This window comes from Amphiura filiformis, chromosome 6 (genome assembly GCF_039555335.1).
Source record: "Amphiura filiformis chromosome 6, Afil_fr2py, whole genome shotgun sequence".
Taxonomy (NCBI): Eukaryota; Metazoa; Echinodermata; class Ophiuroidea; order Amphilepidida; family Amphiuridae; genus Amphiura; species Amphiura filiformis.
The window spans coordinates 36,509,127-36,529,851 of NC_092633.1; the positions used below are offsets into that span (position 1 = coordinate 36,509,127).

Consider the following 20,725-nt stretch of genomic DNA (forward strand, 5'->3'; position numbering starts at 1 on the left):
GTGCGTCAACGCACATGCACACGCCACTTGACATGCTTGACGCCACAATATGAAAGACTTGACCGGCCACATCCCCAGACTTGTTGTACGGGATGTCATGTCCAATGTCCATGTCGTTTGTCGGTTTGCGCCCATAAATGTTAGGCCTATAGTATAGCTACATGTATGTCAAAATTGTATTTTGTACAAATTGTACAGCTAACGTTTCTACACTATGACGAACGCGAACCGACATACCTGTAAATCAAAGTGTCCGCAAAAAAATGGTCATCGCTGTATTCGCTGGAGAAAAAAGACACTATTCACGCCGGGACATGTCAAAAACATGTACAATCCTCCCTACGCAAGTACATTTAAGCAAGCCGTGTTAGTTGTTTAATTTGTAACCTCAAGCTGTTGGCAAGAACACTTTCTGCATAAAGGCCCGCCCGACAGTTTAATATCATGCAGAAAATGCGAGATGAGTCGCCATTTTGTGACTCGTGCAAGTAAAGCAAACAAAATATTGGACTAATATAGTAATAAATTTAAGTTTTTTACAACGTGCATCTATATTATAAACACAGCCAAAATAAAAAGTCTCCACTAGTTTCATCCCCATTTAATCAGAGTCTGATGAGTTTATGGCAAAATAATTTATATAATAATTTTCTATGTATACACTTTCCTTCGAAGGTTGATACCAAATTTGATATCAAAAGTTTAATCATCGTGAGCATGGAGCCGTTGTTTGGAAATTTGTGCAATTTTAAAAATGACAAATTACCAGAGATGTCACACTTCCGGATTTCCAGATTTTTTTATGTGCTTTTTGGTTTTGGAGTGTCCCTGGACCAAGAACTAAATGCTAGGATCATTCATGGTTGACCTACAAAACATATTGTTTGTGTTTTTAATAAAGTGATAATTTGTGTTCATGTTAGGCCTGGCATTTTTGGTAATTTTGTACCCGGTACCCGCCGCGATTTTCGGGCGGGTAACTGGAAATACCGAAATTGCAAAAAAAAAAAAAATTTTTTTTTTTTTTTTAAGTTTTTTATTTTTTCGGTTTTGTAGTGTCTCTGGACTTAGACCTAAATGCCAGGATCATTCATGGTTGACCTAAAAAAAAAAAAAAAAAAAAAAAATTCAAGATATTTTGTTATTTTTTATATGGAAATTGATAATTTGTATTCATGTCATAGTCTATTAATGATTTCAAAATGTATTGAATTTGAATTTTGAATTTCGGGTACCCGGGGAGGGTATTTCCTACCCGGGTAATGTAATCTCGGGCGGGTACCCGTTTACCCGACCGAAAATGCCAGCCTTAGTTCATGTCATACTCTACCAATGATTTGAAAATGGATACAAATTCAATACATTTTAAAATCATTTAATAGAATACATGGCATGGCATATTAAAAACACAAACCTTTTTTTCCCTTTTTGTAGGTCAACCTTTCCTGCGGTGCAGAAACCCTCTGGCTTGCACATTACATTGTAAGCCCCCGCATGTTCGATTTTTGGCAAAAAGGGTGTCTGTCTAAAGTGGGGGAAAATATAGGGCTAAAGGTCATATGCAAACCACTAACTAATGTTTACCTCTTCATCTAGCACATATTATGGAAAACAATGCATGTATATATAATGTGATAGATGAAGAGGTAAACATTAGTTAGTGGTTTCCATATTAAGGATAACAAACTGTAATTTTTTTGTAATTTTTTCCCAATTTTTTTCAAATTAACTGTGAATGATCCTAGCACTTCAGAATACGTCTAGTGCAGGCCTTCTCAACTGGCGCTTGGAGTTAGTCGAAGTGGCGCATGAAGTGACACACGTTAAATTTACTAGTTTTTTCCTCATAAATTGTTTACAAAAAAGGGGTGAAAATACCACATCTGAGCCTTTAGATAGCCTTAAAATCTCAGAGCTTCCGGGGGCGCTGGACCCCGCGGCTGGGGCTTTCACACTGGAACCCTACAGGGGCCATAAGGTGCGGGCCTCCTGGACCCCATCCGCTATATGCGTTCGATCGCGCACACGCTCCCTCACAAAATGCTCCCTAAACATGTTGGCACTTCATTATCACTAAAATTTCCCAGTTGGCACTTCAAATAAACTAGTTGAGAAGGCCTGGTCTAGTGGTTATCCAAAGTCAACAAAGTCGGGTATCTACCAGGTTTTGATGTGCATCCCCCCCCCCCAGGACTCTACCAAACAAACTTTTTTAGCTTCCTTTTATGGTCCTATAACACATTCAAGATGTTAACAAAAAATATTTCCCGGCACTCTGGCCATATTGAAGGTTAAAGGTCAACACAGGGGTCAAATTTCAAAGTTGCTCAAATCTGGTTAACAAGCACATCAAATTATTCCTGAGCAACTTTGAAATTGATCATTTGTATTCATGTCATAGTCTATTAATGATTTCAAAATGCATTGAATTTTCAATTTATCAATTTTCATATAAAAAATAACAAAATATCTTGAACTTTTTTTTTTTTTTAATTTTTTTTTTAGGTCAACCATGAATGATCCTAGCATTTAGGTCTAGGTCCAGGGACACTACAAAACCGAAAAAATAACAAACTTTAAAAAAAAATTTAAATTTTTTTTTTTTTTGCAATTTGGTACCCAGTTACCCGCCGAAAAATGCTTGGTACCCGGGTACAAAATTACCGAAAATGCCAAGCCATACACCATACCTCATGGATTTTTTTCTTACCTTGGGTATTGATCATGGCCCTGCATTTCCTATATCGCCTTGATAAGAGTTCGAAGCCCTGTCATCAACAGAGAGGGCGGTAATCCCACGGTAAAGAATGTCCCAATGTCTGATAAACTGCGCTAATGAGCTGGTCGATCAGTAACCATAAAAAAAGCTTGTTTCCGGCAAAAATTGACAAGTAACTTTCATAAATTTCTAGATCGAGTTACTAGTAGGTCGTGTGATGAAATCCAACAATTTGTTAATCATATCTTAATTGAGGGAGCAATAAGTATTCCTCATGAATATTAATGTCATGTTGATGACATCATAATTTAATACTCAAATTTTGTTGATTTTGACATTTTGAAACATTTAGAGCTCAAAAGACACATAAAATCAATCAGAAATATTTTTCTTCATTTCACATGAGTTTCCATGAAATCCATGCCGAAATTCTAGCATCAGAGTAATCTCCTTTTCAAGATACAGCTTTTATAAGTGTCATACATGTATGTCACTTCTATATAATTCGTAAATTTGTATTATGCACACAAATAGTGATGCCCGTTTGTGCTGTATGTGTGATAGTTTTTCATATCCGATTTTAACGATAAAACACATTCCCTACAGAGAAAACAAAATAACAAAACATACAACAGTTTGTAACATTCTCTATGAACTTGAACATCTATGTTTGGATTGTAATGTAATTAACGAGTTATTTGAGATTTTCTCTTTCTGAATCTGACTGGTAAAATATTATTTTTCATCACAATTTTGCATCAAATTCATACATTTCTGGGTCAAAAGACATATAAAACTTAAACATTTAGAAATATTGAAATATTGTATATAAATAACGCTAATAAAATCATTTGAGTTGATCAAGTAATCGCTTTTTATGATTTTCAAGGCAATATGCATTAATGATGATTCTGCATGTACATAATTTTTCACTTCAGTAAGCTCGTCTTTTGACCAACGTTCATTATTGATCAATGTTTCTATTGTAAGCAGTAACATCAAAGAACCACAGGTGCAGCCCTCGAATTAACCCACGGCACCGACGGCATATTGCCGTGGGTGCCCACCCCCATTGCCGCAATGCCCTCAAAATATGTCCTTTACCGACGGCAGTCACTTGCCGTGCCCCTAAATGAAGTTGCCGTGGGTGCCCTAGCCGGGCAGCCCTGTCCCTTCATTATAAAATCATTAACAAGTACTGGTTAAATCCCCGCAAAATTGTGGAAAATTAAATCGAAAATCTTGAACACGATCGCTATTTTGAGCATCGTAACCCAGCTATCAATCACAGTATACACAATAGTAGTGATGTGGTCGGCACCGTTTTTTATTGTCGACATGTCGATATAATTCGTATACCGACGTCAACAGTGTGTCGACATAAAAAAATTCTAAAAAAAAAAAAAAAATGTTTTTTTGTTTTTTTAATTTTCAAACAATATTTTGGCCAGAAAATCAAGTTATAGGCCCAAACTGACTTGTTATTCAAGGTTGAAACCAGAGAAATACTGCTTCTCAAAAAAAAAAAAAAATGCCAATTTTTTTTTACAAAGTTGAAAAAGTTGTACATTTTAATTACTTTTGTTTCTATTGAACAGCTAGCAATGCATACTAATTCAATGTGTCCCTGACTGTTCAATAGAAGCAAAGGTAATCAAAATGTACAAGTTCATCCAACTTTGTAAAAAAAAAAATGCCAATTTTTTTTTTTTTTAGTAGCAGTATTTCTCTGGTTTCCAACCTTGAATAACAAGTCAGTTTGGGCCTATAACTTGCTTTTCTGGCCAAAAAATATTTTTGAAAAAAAAAAAAAAAAAAATTTTTTTGTCGACAAGATTTTTGATGTCGACATGTCGGCATACGTGCCGACGTCGACATTATGTCGACATAAGGCATGTCGACCACATCACTACACAATAGTTTGTTGTGAATTAATATTCATTCGCCAATCACATCGGCTTTTATACATTATCTGGTTGCTAGAAATCTGACATTCTGACTTCATTTTCTCGATTGGTCAGAGAAATACCTTCAACGTACTATCGACCAATCAGAAACGCTGTTAGTAACTAAGACTCCTCGACCTCGTGTCGTGAACAAAATCTGAGCGCTGGGCAAATCAATTGTTCTCTCGATTATCAAACATTGACTTCCCATTGCAAACCGATGGCGATACCCTTCCGGTCTCGTCTTATCTTGTACATGTGAGCCCATCTCTAGATATGTTTTGCACGAAATAGTTTTTATCCCGGCGAATTTTATCAATATTATTACAAAAGTTACAGCTGTTTCATCGCTGTTTCGAGTCAGTTTTGCAGCTCAGAACTAGGGATCACAAAATTTAACTAAATTAAACTGTTGATTTTTGATTGCTTTGTATTATAAAGCAGGTTTTTTAAGCAATCAGGTTAGTTTTAGTGTAAAGTTGAGAGTCGAATTTTACTTTGGTGTCGAATTCAGCTGACGGTATTAAATGCATTTAGGCCTATTCGCTTTTGAAAAATTGCCTTGGTGCCCTTCTCAAATTTTCAACAGTTGCCTTGATGCCCTTTTGAAATATTACAAATTGCCGCGCTGCCTTGCCTTTTCAGTGAAAATCCACGGCAATTATCAACTTGCCCTAAAAAAGTTGCCGTGCCCCTTCAGATCCTTAATTCGAGGGCTGCACAGGTGTACAAAAGCTTGTGCATTGAATTGGATTACATATGGGTTTTTCAGGTTATTGATCGCTAGATGGAAGCGAACATGATACATATTACGTAGTATTCCATGCCTGTGCGGGGAGTTGAACCCTAGCGACCAGAACTACATTGTATGAACACTTTGAAGTGTTAGCACTTTGCAGGGCCATGTGATAGATATCAATTAGAAATGAAAAACCTGAAAATTTGAGCCTCCAACTCCGTTTCATTTTTGCACAGCATCAATTTGAAATTTATGGGGGGTCAGCGTGAAAAGCGCAAGTCGAACTTTAGAGGGCCATTTCTCCCAAACTACACCCCTTAAAGCATTCAAATTCTCCACTCTGGGGTTTTCAGGGTGTAGATTTCAAATTTGCTAAAATCAAATCCATATATTGCTTCGAAACAAAGTTACAGGGCCCTCAAAATGAGAAAAATTTCATATGAACCATACTTTGGAGGGCCCTGCCCGGAAACTGAAAATAAATTTACTGTTCAATTTTGGGGAGTTGAGGTGTCAAAATGCGCAGGACAATCCTCCGGCCCCCCGCATGCGATTATTTAGCAAACGTACAGAATTAGTTGCTAGATTTTAATAGTGGGTAAATTTCCTAACCCTAAAGAAACTTTTTTTGAGTCGTTTATGTATTATACGGCACACAGATCTATCATACTGAGGTGCAAAAATCTGAATTTTTATGATTTTCGCAATCCTCTGATTGAGCAAATTTGCTGAATTGGCCTTTATTTTTTCAAAACAACTTACTAACTAAATGGTATACAAACTGCTTAGTTACGGAAACTCAACTTTAAAAGCATGTTTCAACTTGTTCTACATTTCCTCTTTTTCCTTCCTGTGTCTCTAGCTTCCATAAATTTGGCCAGGGAAATTATTGCTATGGGATTGGAAGACAAGTGAACTTTGAAAACAAAAAACTTGTAGTGTATGTACCTGGTAACCTACAAATGGGCTATTGCATTTAAGGGGGTACTACACCCCTGCCCAATTTTGTGCCTATTTTTGCATTCTTCTTAAAAATTATAGCGCATGGATTGGTGTCAAGTAAGATATGTATACATGTAGGGGCAAGGACTACAACTACTGCACTGAAAATTCAGCAACTCAAGGAAAGTAGTTATTGATTTATTGATCAAATATTGGTTTTCCCTCATTTTTGACTGTAACTCCCCAACTGTTGTCTGTGCTGAAATAAAATTTCCAGTGCATTAGTTGTAGTCCTTGCCCCTATAACATACCTTACTTGTCACCAATGCGCTATAATTTTTGAGAAAAATGAAAAAAATAGGCACAAAATTGGGCAGGGGTGCAGTACCCCCTTAAAATCCACACTACCCCTGTGAAAGATTTTGGAAATATCTTCCACAGGGTGGTTTGAGTTTCAGATGGAATGAACACATAAAAATTGCTACTCCATTTGTAATTCACCCTCCCTCCGTTGAAGATTCAGGTTGAATCTTTCTCAGAGGGTGTATGCAATTCAAATGGAGCTGCCTAATGTGTACATTCCATTTGAGATTCCTACTCCCTCTGTGAATGATATTTCCCAAATCCTCCACAGGGGTGCAGGTAGTTTGGTTTTTAAATGGAATAGCCCAGTGTATGGCAGACAATAGTTTATGCAGCCAGTCATGTACAAAGGGAGTGTTTTATACAATTTGTAAAATACACACCAGGGTTGTTTGATTTAAATCATGCTGATTTAAATCATTGATTTCACTTGATTTTTTTAAATCACTGATTTAAATCACATTCTAGGGTCTGTGTTTAAATCAACTGTTTTCATTTTTTACCATTTTTGATATATATTCATTTCTTTCTTAAATTGACTGTTTTACTTCATTCCTAATGTTTCTACAACTTTTGGATCCATACAATTAAAATACCTCTATGATGTCACTTCATCTATTGCTAAAAATTTATTTTCAAGGTGCAGAATTCAACAGGTTTTTACCCCATGATTTTACCAAATTTTTTCTTTGAAATTTTCACATGTAAAAACATGTTTTGATTTTTTTGTAAATACCTGGTAGGATTGCGCATATGACTAGCATTCCACTGGTAGTCTTTCATGGGGTATAGCAGTTCTTGGAATAAAAAATTTAAAAAAAAAATCAATTTAAATAAAAAAAATCAGATTTTTTTGATACACACCCAGTTTTTGCTCACATGGCCTATACATTGTACTTTGTACACAAATCTTTAATTTGAACACACCCAGGTTGTTGAATTTACACACCTTCAAATCCTACCTAATACCTTGATGGCTGAGATGAGAGCTACTTGTAAGCTTGCATAGATTGAAATATCAAATCTGGAGATACATATTATACTGGCATAAGTACATGAGGGAGTTAGCATTTCAAGGATGTTGTGGCAGTCCCACCGGATAAAAATGCAATTTTGGAAGCCAAAAATATATTTCCCATAGTTGCAGAATTAATTCTCATAATTGAGAAATCCATTAAGATATATTTCATGCTTAAACTTATTTTCATAACATTTTTTTCAAAGATATTTTTGTTAGAATAATGTGGCTCAACATTGAATTGAAAATAAATTGAGCAGTTTTCAGCATGCTTATTGCTTACCTTATGGCTTCAAATCCCAAATATTTCTTGTCAAATCAAAATATGGTACATGTAATCATGTGAATAAGAAAGTGAAACTGTTCAATTAATTTTCAATTTAATGTCGATTCATCTTCAAAAAAAGAAAACAATAAATATTGCACAATTTAACTATGTTGCGCCATAAACGAGTTCAGAGTCTGCACTTGGGTCAAAAGAAGAAAATCCCTTAATGGGGATGAATTGCACTTAAGGGGGCACTACACCCCTGCCCAATTTTGTGCCTATTTTTGCATTTTTCTCAAAATGATAGCGCCTTGAGGGACAAGTAAGATATGTATATTATAGGGGCAAGGACTACAACTACTGCACTGGAAATTTTATTTCAGCACAGACAACAGTTGTGGAGTTACAGTCAAAAATGAGGAAAACCAATATTTGATCAATAAATCAATAACTACTTGCTTTGAGTTGCTGAATTTTCAGTACAGTAGTTGTTGTCCTTGCCCCTATATTATAATATATCTTACTTGTCACCAATGTGTTATAATTTTTGAGAAAAATGCAAAAATAGGCACAAAATTTGCCAGGGGTGTAGTACCCCTTAAAACTAAGTAATGTAAGGCAGCTGGCTGTGGACAAATAACTCATTGTGGTTTAGTGTGATCCGTCGGTTTGTCACAAATTATTTGATTTTATTGATTTATTTTCTGTGATAACCAATGCATCTCCTGCAGGTCTATTATTTCTGGAAGCCATAAGTGGGCCATAAATTGGTAAAATTGTGTTATTAACAAGTCTTCTGCCGATATCACTTTGAAATTATAGTTTTTTGCATGAGGGTTAAAATGTGTTTAATACTGTTTATTAGAATGTCAATATCAACACAAGAATCTCTGCCGACTTTTATTATGTCTCCCAGAGGCTGGGGGGGGGGGGAATCCTAACAAAACAATTACCACAGCCAAAGTGGACCATACACTGTACATGTACTCCATCCATCGTGGTCAGTAAAAAAAATTGAACTGTAACCATTAAAAAACAATTTGTGTGTGAAAAAAACAAACTGAACTGTAACCATTAAAAAACAATTTGTGCGTGGCTTGTAAAGAGAATAATTAATTTGCCATGATAGATAATACTGGTCAATCATTAGTGGATACACGTACAGTATTGTAATATTATGCAGTTGCAGGATAAAATAAAGCAGTATGTCCAGAGGCCGTGTTGTTTCCTTTTTCCTGTACATAGAGCATGATGAATGAGAGAGAGATTGAGTGGGTCTTGCCTGCTAAACCCAGACATTTAGGCTAGCAAATTACACTAGTAACACTATTTTAGTTTTAAAATCTTATACTAATTAGTATTACTATGAAATTAGTTTTGGGTTTTTTCTAAGTACGGTACAAATATTTGCATTGAATTAAAATGCAACATTGTTAAATGTATTTAAAAGTAACAACCTGCTAAAATATCTAGGTGTACTATAATTAATAATGTGGTGTTTGTATAGGACTCGGTACATAATTTATACAATTGTAAAAGACCCCCTCGCAAATATCCAGTACCATAAAATCCACAAAAACTCTCAGTCATGCAGTAATCTTGTTTTAATTAACTAGTAAAAAACTATGGTTTCTTGTATTTTTATGTTCTTGCAGGCTACCTATGAGGGTATTGCACCAGCCCAGAAAGTTACATTCTTGGTGACGGGGATGAGACATGCCCAAGCTGTGGAGGTTTGTATAAAAATTTGTAAGCCAAGAAATTTAGTAACATTAAATACTGGTTTCATATTTTCCTGTGGCTTACCGCTTTGCTGCTCTTGACAACGATTTAATTTGCTTTATTGCGCAGTCACACCAGCCGCAAACTGATGTATCAATCACTCCACCGCTTTGTCCCAAGCAGGAAATATCTACATGTAGGAGTTCAAGTCAGCTAGGTAGCGTTGCCTGCATCAGTGGCATGGCTCTAAAAAACAAGGAATTTGGGAATCTCTTTCCCAGGAAATGTGGTGTTTTTGGAGCAAAATTATCATGCTGGTATTTGGATGGAAATTGCATCTTTTTTGTAAAAACATGCTATAAATTGTGGGAAATTTAGTTTTCTTCCCGGGAAATTAAAAAGTTTTCACGCCCTGGGTGCTCGTCCGACGTATGTGAACAGGATATGATTTCAGGCCAATGAGCACAGAGCAGTGCTGAGTGGCGTGCAAGTGGTGGCAGAAAGTATGAAACCAGCATAAGACAGTCTTGTAGGTTAGGCGACGACCGAGCCAGATATTGAACAAATTGGGAAAAATTCTCCTGTACAAATGAATACCAACCCAAATTTCGACAATTTCAGGAACAAATCTTTTTTTTTTGTATTTTCCCAAATTGCAAATATTTACAGATTTTGGTGATTTTTTGGGGTCATTTCCAAAACAAAAAAAAAGAAAGAAAAAAAAAGCCAGACCGACCAACCCTACTTGAAAGGTCCGTCCACCCGTAGAACAGGTTTTTTTTTTTTTTTTTGTCGCCTTATACCCAGTTACTGAATTAGGACTATCGGTTTTCTCTAAGTAACGCCCCCACCCCAATTTTCAGTACTTCCATTATATAGTCCCAAGTAAATAGTACGAAGGGCAGTATACTATTATGTTGTCCTAACATAATAGTTTTTGATTCTTCAACCAATTCACAGGAATTGTGATCTTTGTGACACTATAACACCTGACTGCAAACTGTTGCTAGGCATAAACATAACACAAACTATTGGGCTGTTCCAGTTGAAATACATCACCCCTTATGAAAGACATGACCTTAATCTCGCACACAGGGAGTGTGAATTTCAAATGGGGTTACGTGAATGGGTGACTCTGTTTCAAATCTACACCCACTGTGGGTGATATGACAGGAGTGAGAATTCTCAGGTTTAAGCCTGAACTCTGGCTTTTTTTTTTGGTCCCAGTCCGTTTTTGGCCTTTTTAGCATAATTTCATGTGCTTTTTCAGGCTTTTTCAAACTTTCAGGTTTTTCATGGATGATCATTCATTCTCATGCCTGCTATTTTAAGGTCTTGTTTCCCATGGGGGTGTAAGGATATCAACTGGAACTGCCCAGTGTTGCTTATTGTCTCGCCTGAATGTTCAGGGAGAGACTTAGTAATCACTATGGTGTGTGTGTGTCCGTGTGTGTGTGTGTGCGTGTGTGCGTGCGTGCGTGTGTGCGCACTTGTTTCATGCTGAAATTGGGGATACACACAAGGATTCGTACCAATCAATTGGGGACATACGGTGAAATGGGGATATCCCCAATTCTCTAATGGTCATAATATGTTAAAATTTGATGTAAAAATGCATTTTTGAAAATCTGGGGTGATTTGAGGTACATACCCAGTTTGCATGGTTTTATCCCAATCTGCCACACACATGTGTGTAAGATGCTTTAACAATGCAGTTTACACACAGTTTAGGTGACATCCCCATATCAACAGACAAAAACCACACTGTTGTGACGTCACCATTTGCACAGTCAAAAATCAAGCTGAGTGTGTCCCCATTTCCACAGAAAAAAAATAACTGATGTGATCTCCCCATTTCCACTGACAAAATATAATAAGCCAACCCAATTTGATGTCCCCGTTTCCATGGACAAAAGTGAACCTAATGTGGTCAGCAGCTCATTTGACTTGTGCATATTTTTCAACTTCAACGTAAGTAACTTCCCAGCAAACACAAAACGTTTTCGACATCATTCGCAAGAGGATATAAAAGGTTGTCAGAAAACGTTTAAATGTCGGGTTATATAAAGGGTATATTAAGAGTATAAAACGTTTTCATAACCTTAAAAAACATTTTTTGATAATCTACTGCTCAGCAAACAAAAATGTTTTACAGAAAACGTTTAAATGTCGGGTTATATAAAGGGTATAAAAATGTTTTAATAACATTCCAAAAACATTCTTGAAAACTTGATGCAAAACATTCTAAACAGAATGTTATTTTGGGGTTGAAAAAATATTTTGCGAAAAATGTTTGCCCAAAATATTTGCAATAACGTTTTAAAAACGTTTTCATGACCTTTATATAACCCGACATTTAAATGTTATTAAAAGGTTTTAAAAAATCATTTTAAGAACATTTCTGTGTTTGCTGGGTTCAAATATTTTAACATAATGTTATTTAAGTATTGACAAAATATTTGGCAAAAATGTTTGCAAAAATAGTTTAAAATAACATTTTTGAAAACATTTAAAAATATTGTTGTAGTGTGTTTTTCATACAAAAGCGTTTTAAAACGTTATCATGACCTTTATATAACCCGACATTTTAATGTTATTAAAACGTTTTTACCTAAACCAAAAGCCAAAATATAACTTATTTAAAACGTTTTTAAAACGTTTTTGTGTTTGCTGGTTGCAACTAAATTTTGCATGGTTATAAGCTGAAATTGACAAGTATGTAGCCTACAGAAATTTGTCAACATTCTGGCTGCCAATCTTGATTTCTGGGGATTGTTGTAACTCTGTCAGAAGCCAATTTGTCATTACCATGCCTACTTGTTGATAACTATTCAGAATTTCATATCAGCAATGTGGATATCAGAGTACTGTTTTGATTTCATGCTGTTTTCTTCATTAACGAGTTTATATTCGGGTTTATATTATTTATAGGGGCCTAGATTTTCAATTTGTGATGTTCATACTCATAGTAAATCACATGCTAGGGTGTGAGTTCTATTCATTTGACAATGGTATCTAATAGGCCCCTTCTACTGGTTTATGGGCATGGCCACTGTATTATAAACAGTAAAACTAGAATGGTATGTATAATGGGTAAAGTAAAAAATAATGGCACCGTGAGGTTGTTGTATGAAAAAGACCAGCACGGAAATTCATCCTTCAAAAACGGTGTTTTGTATATATGGTGTCATAGCTGTCATGTAAAAAATAATATGCCCAATTTTCTTCCCCATATGGTCAGGAGTGTTACATGCTAGCGTGAAAAGAGGTACTTGTATTTGAAACATGCACTGTAAAAAATGTACAAGTTAAAAAGTTTTGCATGGGTTTTCATGGCATTTTCTGAAATGTTTGCTATTATTAAGTACCCCATTCTTTCAAATTAGTCACTTAATAGTCTACTTAAATATAAAGACTACATGGTGCGCAAAATAAATGTTCCAAAACTCACTTGTCGCAAAAACACTCTTTGTAATTTTGACCACTTTGTCACACTTTAGTGCCATTATTTCTGATTATACCCATAATTTGTGTACACTTGTTTCATGCTGTAAATGGGGATACACACAAGGATCCTTACCAGTCAATTGGGGAAATACCATGAAATGGGGATATTCCGTTGACCTTAACTTTGATGTTGATTTGGTTTTGTCAGGATAAGGCCTACTATGTTGACCTAGGCTACCTTAGCCTGGTCCTAGGCCTGCTGATTTGTAATTGTAGTACGTCATCCCCAGTTTGGTACTAACATTTCTTTGTGTACCAGTATAGGCCAATATCTATCATCTCATATAACACGGGACATCGTTACTGGATAGGGAAAATTATTATTGTTAAAACAACATCTTTATAAATTCTTATGCTCATACAGCACACAAGGGAAAATGGGTGACAAACTTAACACTTTATTCACATCGATCAAGACCTTGCACAATCCCTAAACTGGCATTTACCAATGTCCTGTTCCATTTTGCATGGTGTGTGAACTGTTGATTAAACCAGAGAAGATGAGAAAATACAGAAACTATAATTATGCCACTCCAATTCCAAATTGATACCTTGTACTGAAGTCTGTAGAGAAGAATCTTTTATGAGAACAGCTGCTGAAAATTGGGCCCATACTTAGGTTTCAATTGTGACATTCTGTTATCAAAAGAAGATCGAATGGGGATATCCTTATTTTTTGCGGTATTATTTTTCCCCAATTGACTGGTAAGAATCCTTGTGTGTATCCCCAATTGCAGCATGAAATAAGTGTCTGTGAGAGCGACACTGTGCCACACCTTTGTGCCCAATTTGCGATACTTCCCCAGTTGACTGGTAAGAAACCTTTTGTGTATCCCCAATTTCAGCATGAAATAAGTGTCTGATTGCCACATCCCCATGTAACAAAAAGAAATGAAGATATCCCTATTTCACGGTACTTCCCCAATTGAATCTTTGTATCTATCCTGAATGAAATAAGTGTCTGTGATTTTGACATTCTGCCACACCTTCATGTTATAAAAAAGAGGAATGGTGGTATATCCTTATTTTGCGGCATTTCCCCAATTGACTGGTAAGAATCCTTGTGTGTATCCCCAATTGCAGCATTTAGGAACTATAAGCATACACTTAACACTTTATTAAATGATAGGTGAAGAAACCCAGGTATTCAGTAGGTAACATGATAGATTTAACAATATCTATATTGAGTTTAGAGGTTCAAATTTTGCTATTATGTTAATGAATGAATAAAATGGTAATTATTGAATGAATCTGTATATGGGTAATACTATTGTCCAAGGGTACTGCTTAAGGCAGTCTGCAGACTCCACATGTTACATATAATATTTTATGTATAATGCTTTTCGTGACGTCAAAAAGTATTACACGTCAAATGAGAAGTATGTACCGGGAAAATATATATTTTGTTATATTGGGTGTTGCTTAATTAATTCATAAGGAGTTGCTCAATTTCTAAGAGTGGTAAATTTAGTGAGTGTTCTTACACGCAATGATGAACACCTTTTGATGTCTTCTTGCATAATATTTTAACTGTACAGTAGGCTTATACTTCAATTACTAATTTTAAAACAAACAAACCAAAAAAAACCGGATAATTTACTACATTAATTTTATAGACATCCCACATAATAATACGGTAATAAAAATTGCTTTGATTTTATTCATGTTATCAATAAACATGAATAGTTTGGTACGGAATTTAGAGGCCTACGCTAAAATAAAAAAAAAGCCGGATGACACAAAACACTTCACAACGCCACTCTACTTACGGGTAAAACAATAAATTAATAAGAGTTGCAGAACTGGTTACAACATAAACACGTTGGGTTATGAATTTGCAACACTTTGTGCATGTTGATATCGGTGATATTACATGAAATGTTGGAGTATGTTCTATTTATCATCCCAAAATAGGCCTACATTAAAACATGAATAATGTTAATCATATGCAACGCCTCTTATATGGGTACTAATGATCCCACAATTACATGTAATACAACTTTATTAAAACTATAATAAAATAATAATTTTAATACATTACAACCATAATAAAATTAATAGAACTACAATTAGTATAGGCCTACTAATAAACGCGTTGAACGTTTAAAAAGTATGACCCGTCTTTTTTTATTGTAATGTATACAAAAAGAAATTCGCATAGAAAATATAAATATTTGGCAAAGACTAACGCCTATATATTTAATTATTAGGCCTCTATGGCTTTCCACAGAGTATACTTATCATCACTGCCCTTTGTTTCTTTTTCGCAAGTCAAAGTGCTGCTAAGCGTGAAACGAGATTAAAATTGAAATATATTTCTGAGTTGAAATAAATTCAACTCTACGAAAATATTTTTGGAATGTGCTTTTCTGATTGGTTGATTGTCAAGAGGATTGCGGCACACGCAAAGCGTCATGCTGTAATAATTCCCTTGCCGATATCTATTATAACACCTTAATACACACCTATGACGTGCGCTATTGTTTTATCGCTCCATTATTTTCCACGAATGGAGCGATGATCACTAATAACACGCCATTCAGTAAATGCCTTTCTCTTTTCTCTGAAAAGCAAATACTTTTCAGGGAAAAGTATTGGCATTACTGAATGTAGTGTTAATAACAATAATTGCACTTTCGAAAAGCAAGTATTTGCGAAAAGTGCAGTATATTGTTATCATCACTTCATTCATGTAAAACAATGATACGAAAAACAACAAGACAATGATTTTGATTATTAAATACATTATTAAGGAAGCGGGTTGCCACATTTGCACGGTATTGTTATGGGACCTCACATCAGATATCGAATTTCATGCTGAATACGAGGATGTCTTTCTGATATCAAATAATTTTGATTTAATTTGTGAAATTCGTGATACTACAAATTTTATTGCAAATTATTAAAATTTCATATTTTTGAAATTTAACAGTCCTCGAAGTAAACTTTATAAATCTAATGACATGTAATTACTCTGTATGTAGCTGGGATGAAAAGCCGACCATCAATTGACAATTTTGACCTTTCATATTGAACATAAACATTTTTTTCCAAAAAGACCTACATTTTTTTAGTGTTTTGAGCTATTATCTTCAATAATGAAGGTCAAAATTTTCACATGATGGATGTATGCTGTTCACCCAAACTTCATACTCTTTTTAAGTGCATATCGTTAGATTTATACAATTTACTTTGAGGACTGTTAAATTTCAAAAATTTAATTAAATATTTTAATAATTTGCCATAAAATGTGTAATAAAATTATATCGCAAATTAAAAAAAAAATCAAAATTATTTGATATCAGAAGGACATTCCTCATATTCAAAATGCAATTTGATGTGTCTGATGTGCTCTCAGATCCCACAAAAATATGTGAAAATGTCGCTATCCGAGCCCTTAAACATAAATTTACAATGCAATCTGTGAAAAGCAAGGTAAGATCAAAACGGGCAGGTTAAACTGTTGGCCAAGTTATACTTATTATGCAAGATGTATTTTTACCCTCACTTTGGAAAATGCTTATTTTATAGGCTTCATTTGGTATTATTTGGGACATTTCTTTCCACGCACAATTTAGGTTAAAAAGAGAAGTTATACATGTTACTGTTTTTCATAACATTTTTTCTTCTTTATATTTTCATACGTTTTCAGTGGTTTAGGCCCTACATATAATTTGTTATTTGGGCAACATTGCTATACATAATACACATTCTACATTCTGTATCAAATTAATGCATTTAGGCCTATGCATCTGTTTATTTTTTAATTGTTTGCTTTTGGGCATGTTTAACAATGGTAAAAGCCACAGTAGGTCTATTTTTTTATTCGTATTGCATGCGTGAGCCACACATGTATTTTCTGTATGATTTTTATTTGTCTTTCGTACATTTTTTGTTTCATCTGACGTTATTTTGGCATGTTTGAATATTACTTCTAATCAGTAGGCCTATCCGATAATTAAATATTATAATGTTACGGATACTCCATGGGGCTGGAAGTTTAGGTCGGAGCTTTTATTTCGCTATGAAGTTGTCTTTTTTCTTTGGGGGGGGTTGTTGGTGGTTTTTTGTTGCCCTCGTGGACATGAAGGTAAAATGGTTTGTAATACATATAATAGGGCCAACCCAGTTGTTGTAACTACAAATTTCAAACGTTTGAAGACTATTAAACTCTAAACACTAACAATGTTTAAAATTTAAACATGGTGTTTAAAAAATGTTATATCATTAGTGTTTATAACACTTTGATGTGTTTAAGTTTAAACTTTAGAGTGTGATTATTTGAAAATGGAAAGTGTTAGGTTTTATTTTGGATTTGTAATAATGTAGGAGTCTGAAAATACCAGTAAGGTTACCGTGCCGTGGTTGGCTACCGTCTCTTCATCTGTTTGTGGTAGTGAAGAGCGAACAAGGTGATCTTTAACGTTCTTGTCATGACGGTAGGACACAATGGGTTGTTCTTTGAAGATATCAGTGGTTGTAGGATGATCACTAATTATCTTCCAGTTGCGCATGATCACATTACTTACTGCAACAGTGGCTGGATGATATGCGAGTACAAGCAGGGGACATTGGTGATTGTCGGCACGCTCTTCAGTGCGAAGGCTCTCTTCTCTGGTGATGGTATGAACCGCTGTAATGCCGCAGAGTTTACATTGTCGCGAGGTAACCACAAGACTTGAAGAACTGGATCATGTCCAAGGATTGCTTGCTGAAGTCGGCTTCACTGCTGCATAGTCGTCTCAGGCGGAGAAGTTGTGAGAACGGTATGGAATTCTTACATGACTTTGGATGTGATGATGTGTAGGTCAAGTACGAATGGGAGTCAGTGCTCTTGTAGTGTACTGAAGTGCAGAGATGATTGCCATCGATGGTGATCATGATGTCTAGGAAACTGATCTGTTCGTTGGAGATTTCCCAGGTATATCTAAGCGCCGGGTGGAATTGATTGACAAATTCCATGAAGTGTAACAAATCTTCTTCTCTGCAGTTAGTGTCGCAATTATGTCATCAATGTATCTGAGGAAGTGATGAGGTTTTGGACCCTTATACTGTTGTAGAAACTGTTGTTCAATGAAACCCATGAAGATACAAGCATATACTGGTCCGAATCTGGTACCCATCTTTACGCCCTGGGTCTGAAGGTAAAACTGTCCATTGAATTCAAAGCAATTGAGATTCGGAACAAGTTCAGCAAGTCGACAAATAGTGTCAGTTGATGGTTCTTTGATCTTACGTCTGTCAAGGAAATGATGTAAAGCTCGTAGTCACTCGTCATGTGGGATACTGGTGTACAAGGACTTCACATCCATAGTGAATAGTAGTGATTGATTTGCATTGAATGAAGTGAACATCGTTGAGAAGCCTAAGGGCATGTTGTGAGTCCTTGACATAATAATAGGCCTAGTGTATTTTCCAGCAAAAGGAATTTAATTATTGGAATTTGAGGGGTCCAATTTTTTTGGATTCGAGGGTCAGTTTCACACGGTTTCATAATGGACATGTCGGAATTACTAGTAGTAAGAATATGTGCTTAAAAATAGGCATATTCTTGAAAATCTGAAATTTTGCTTATAAATATGGGTGCATTATAAACATTAATGAAGAAAATGCAAGCAAATGTGTGTATCTTATAACTGTTTTATAAGTTTATGAAATTAGATGTCATGGTGTAGGGAAAGCCAATGAATAACACTACAGAGTACACAATGGTACAGGAATTCAGTTTTCTGGCACGGTGGATTAGATCTGGTGAATTTATTACTATAGTAGGCCTACTGGTTAAGTGCAGAATAAACATCCAAAAGCACCTCTTGGATTTTTTAGCAGCATCAGTAGAAATTTATCTTTGATAGATTTTCGGATGACCTCGCTTGAATCTAGCAAACAATTAAGAGTCGGGATTATAGCGCGCTATTTAATGTGATTCAACTCGGCGTGGAACCCATTTTTATTTGACTTGTAATACTTTTTGGCGTCACGAAAAGTATTATACATAAAAATATTATAATGTAACATATGGAGTCACCAATTTTTGGTGAAAGCATTTCTGCACGCTGTATCTTCTGCCATCAACATAATGAAATTAATAATAATTTGCATTTAGGCTTTGTTTGGGTTTTGTTGAGTTGAAATGACTGTAAGAATATTGTCCATTTTCTGATTGGTCTCTTGAAATAAAACTGAACAAAATTAACTTTCTGTTCAACAGAATAATACTGCATCTGCCATGCTATGGCTGGACCTACTCAAATGACCCGCCAAATGTACTGTGCGCTGTGTGCGGGCAGCGAACCTCGTGTTGCATTATGTCCCGTAAACATAGTAAACATGCAGCTTGCTCAGGAATTTGGAATGCGGGCTAAATCATACGTTGTGAACTTGACATTCACAGGGGTGCAGTAGAGGGTACAAAGATTATGTCATGTGAAAAGGACATTAATATTTGTTAAAAGCAACTTAGATTATTTTCACAAATCTACATGTAACCTTTTTGGGACACCGGTATAATCATAAAATCATGAACCAATAAATGCCCAAATACTACAGATATCATTTAGATTCATCACTTCTCTGCAGAACTTTAAAACATTCCTAAAGACTCATCTTATTCAAATTGTCGTTCAAGATGTAGATTAATTATTGTACTTAATTTATGGTATAGTAACCTTGTTTTTAATTTATGGCATTGTACAGCTGGCTTGTACCTTGCAAATAATTTGTGTATTTAGCTTTCATGTATTTTGCTTTGTAAAGCGCTTGGTGAACTTGCTTTTTTGTTGTGAGGCGCTCAAAAATACATTTATTATTATTATTATTATTCAGATAATGTATAATTTGATGCTTTAATGAAGAGCTGAAAGTGTATTTGCATCATTTTATTTAGAAATACATATTCGTGGTCAAAACATTTAAACAATTCCGTAGCAAGCTCCCTATTTGAAAAAAGGGTTAAAAATATGCCCTTAAAAGCATATATGTTTCTCAAAATGTATGCATGAAAAAATAAATCACCTACATGCTTCCAATCACACATTCTTTTCAGAACCACCACAGAGGATAAACCCACTTATGGAGTCCACCCCGGTGTTGTCACCCACTATAATAGGGCCTACTCCTCAGTTTATACCAAACAAATACTGAACTATATACCTATTGTACCCAACTAGATTTTCATTATTATGATATGTAGGCCTACTAATAGGTCTACTCTTTTCTAATAAAGAAAAGATATCCATTTGAATGAAATCAAAACCACTCATGCTTAATTTTCATAGTAGAACATCACTATATGTTAGCATAGGCCTACACAATGCCATAATAGACATTGCATTTTCCATTTTAGAGAAAAACTCCGTCACTTAAAATGGACCAAATTGCCAATGTCAAAAAGTTAGGCATTTTAGACCCAAGTTATATAGCTATGCAGATTTATGTTTCTACTGTGAACAAATATACCTAAATTAAGCTGAGCAAAATGTAGCTGATGAGATTAATAAAA

The 20,725-nt window shown here is 35.2% G+C and overlaps 1 protein-coding gene across 1 annotated transcript in view; it reads left to right on the forward strand.

The window, feature by feature from the left end:
* LOC140155361 (importin-5-like) overlaps positions 1–20,725 on the forward strand; it is a 67,936-nt gene that overhangs the window by 9,773 nt on the left and 37,438 nt on the right. The window contains exon 2 of the mRNA XM_072178175.1: positions 9,651–9,728. Coding sequence (XP_072034276.1) covers positions 9,651–9,728 — 78 coding nt within the window. The remainder of the gene's footprint in view (positions 1–9,650; positions 9,729–20,725) is intronic.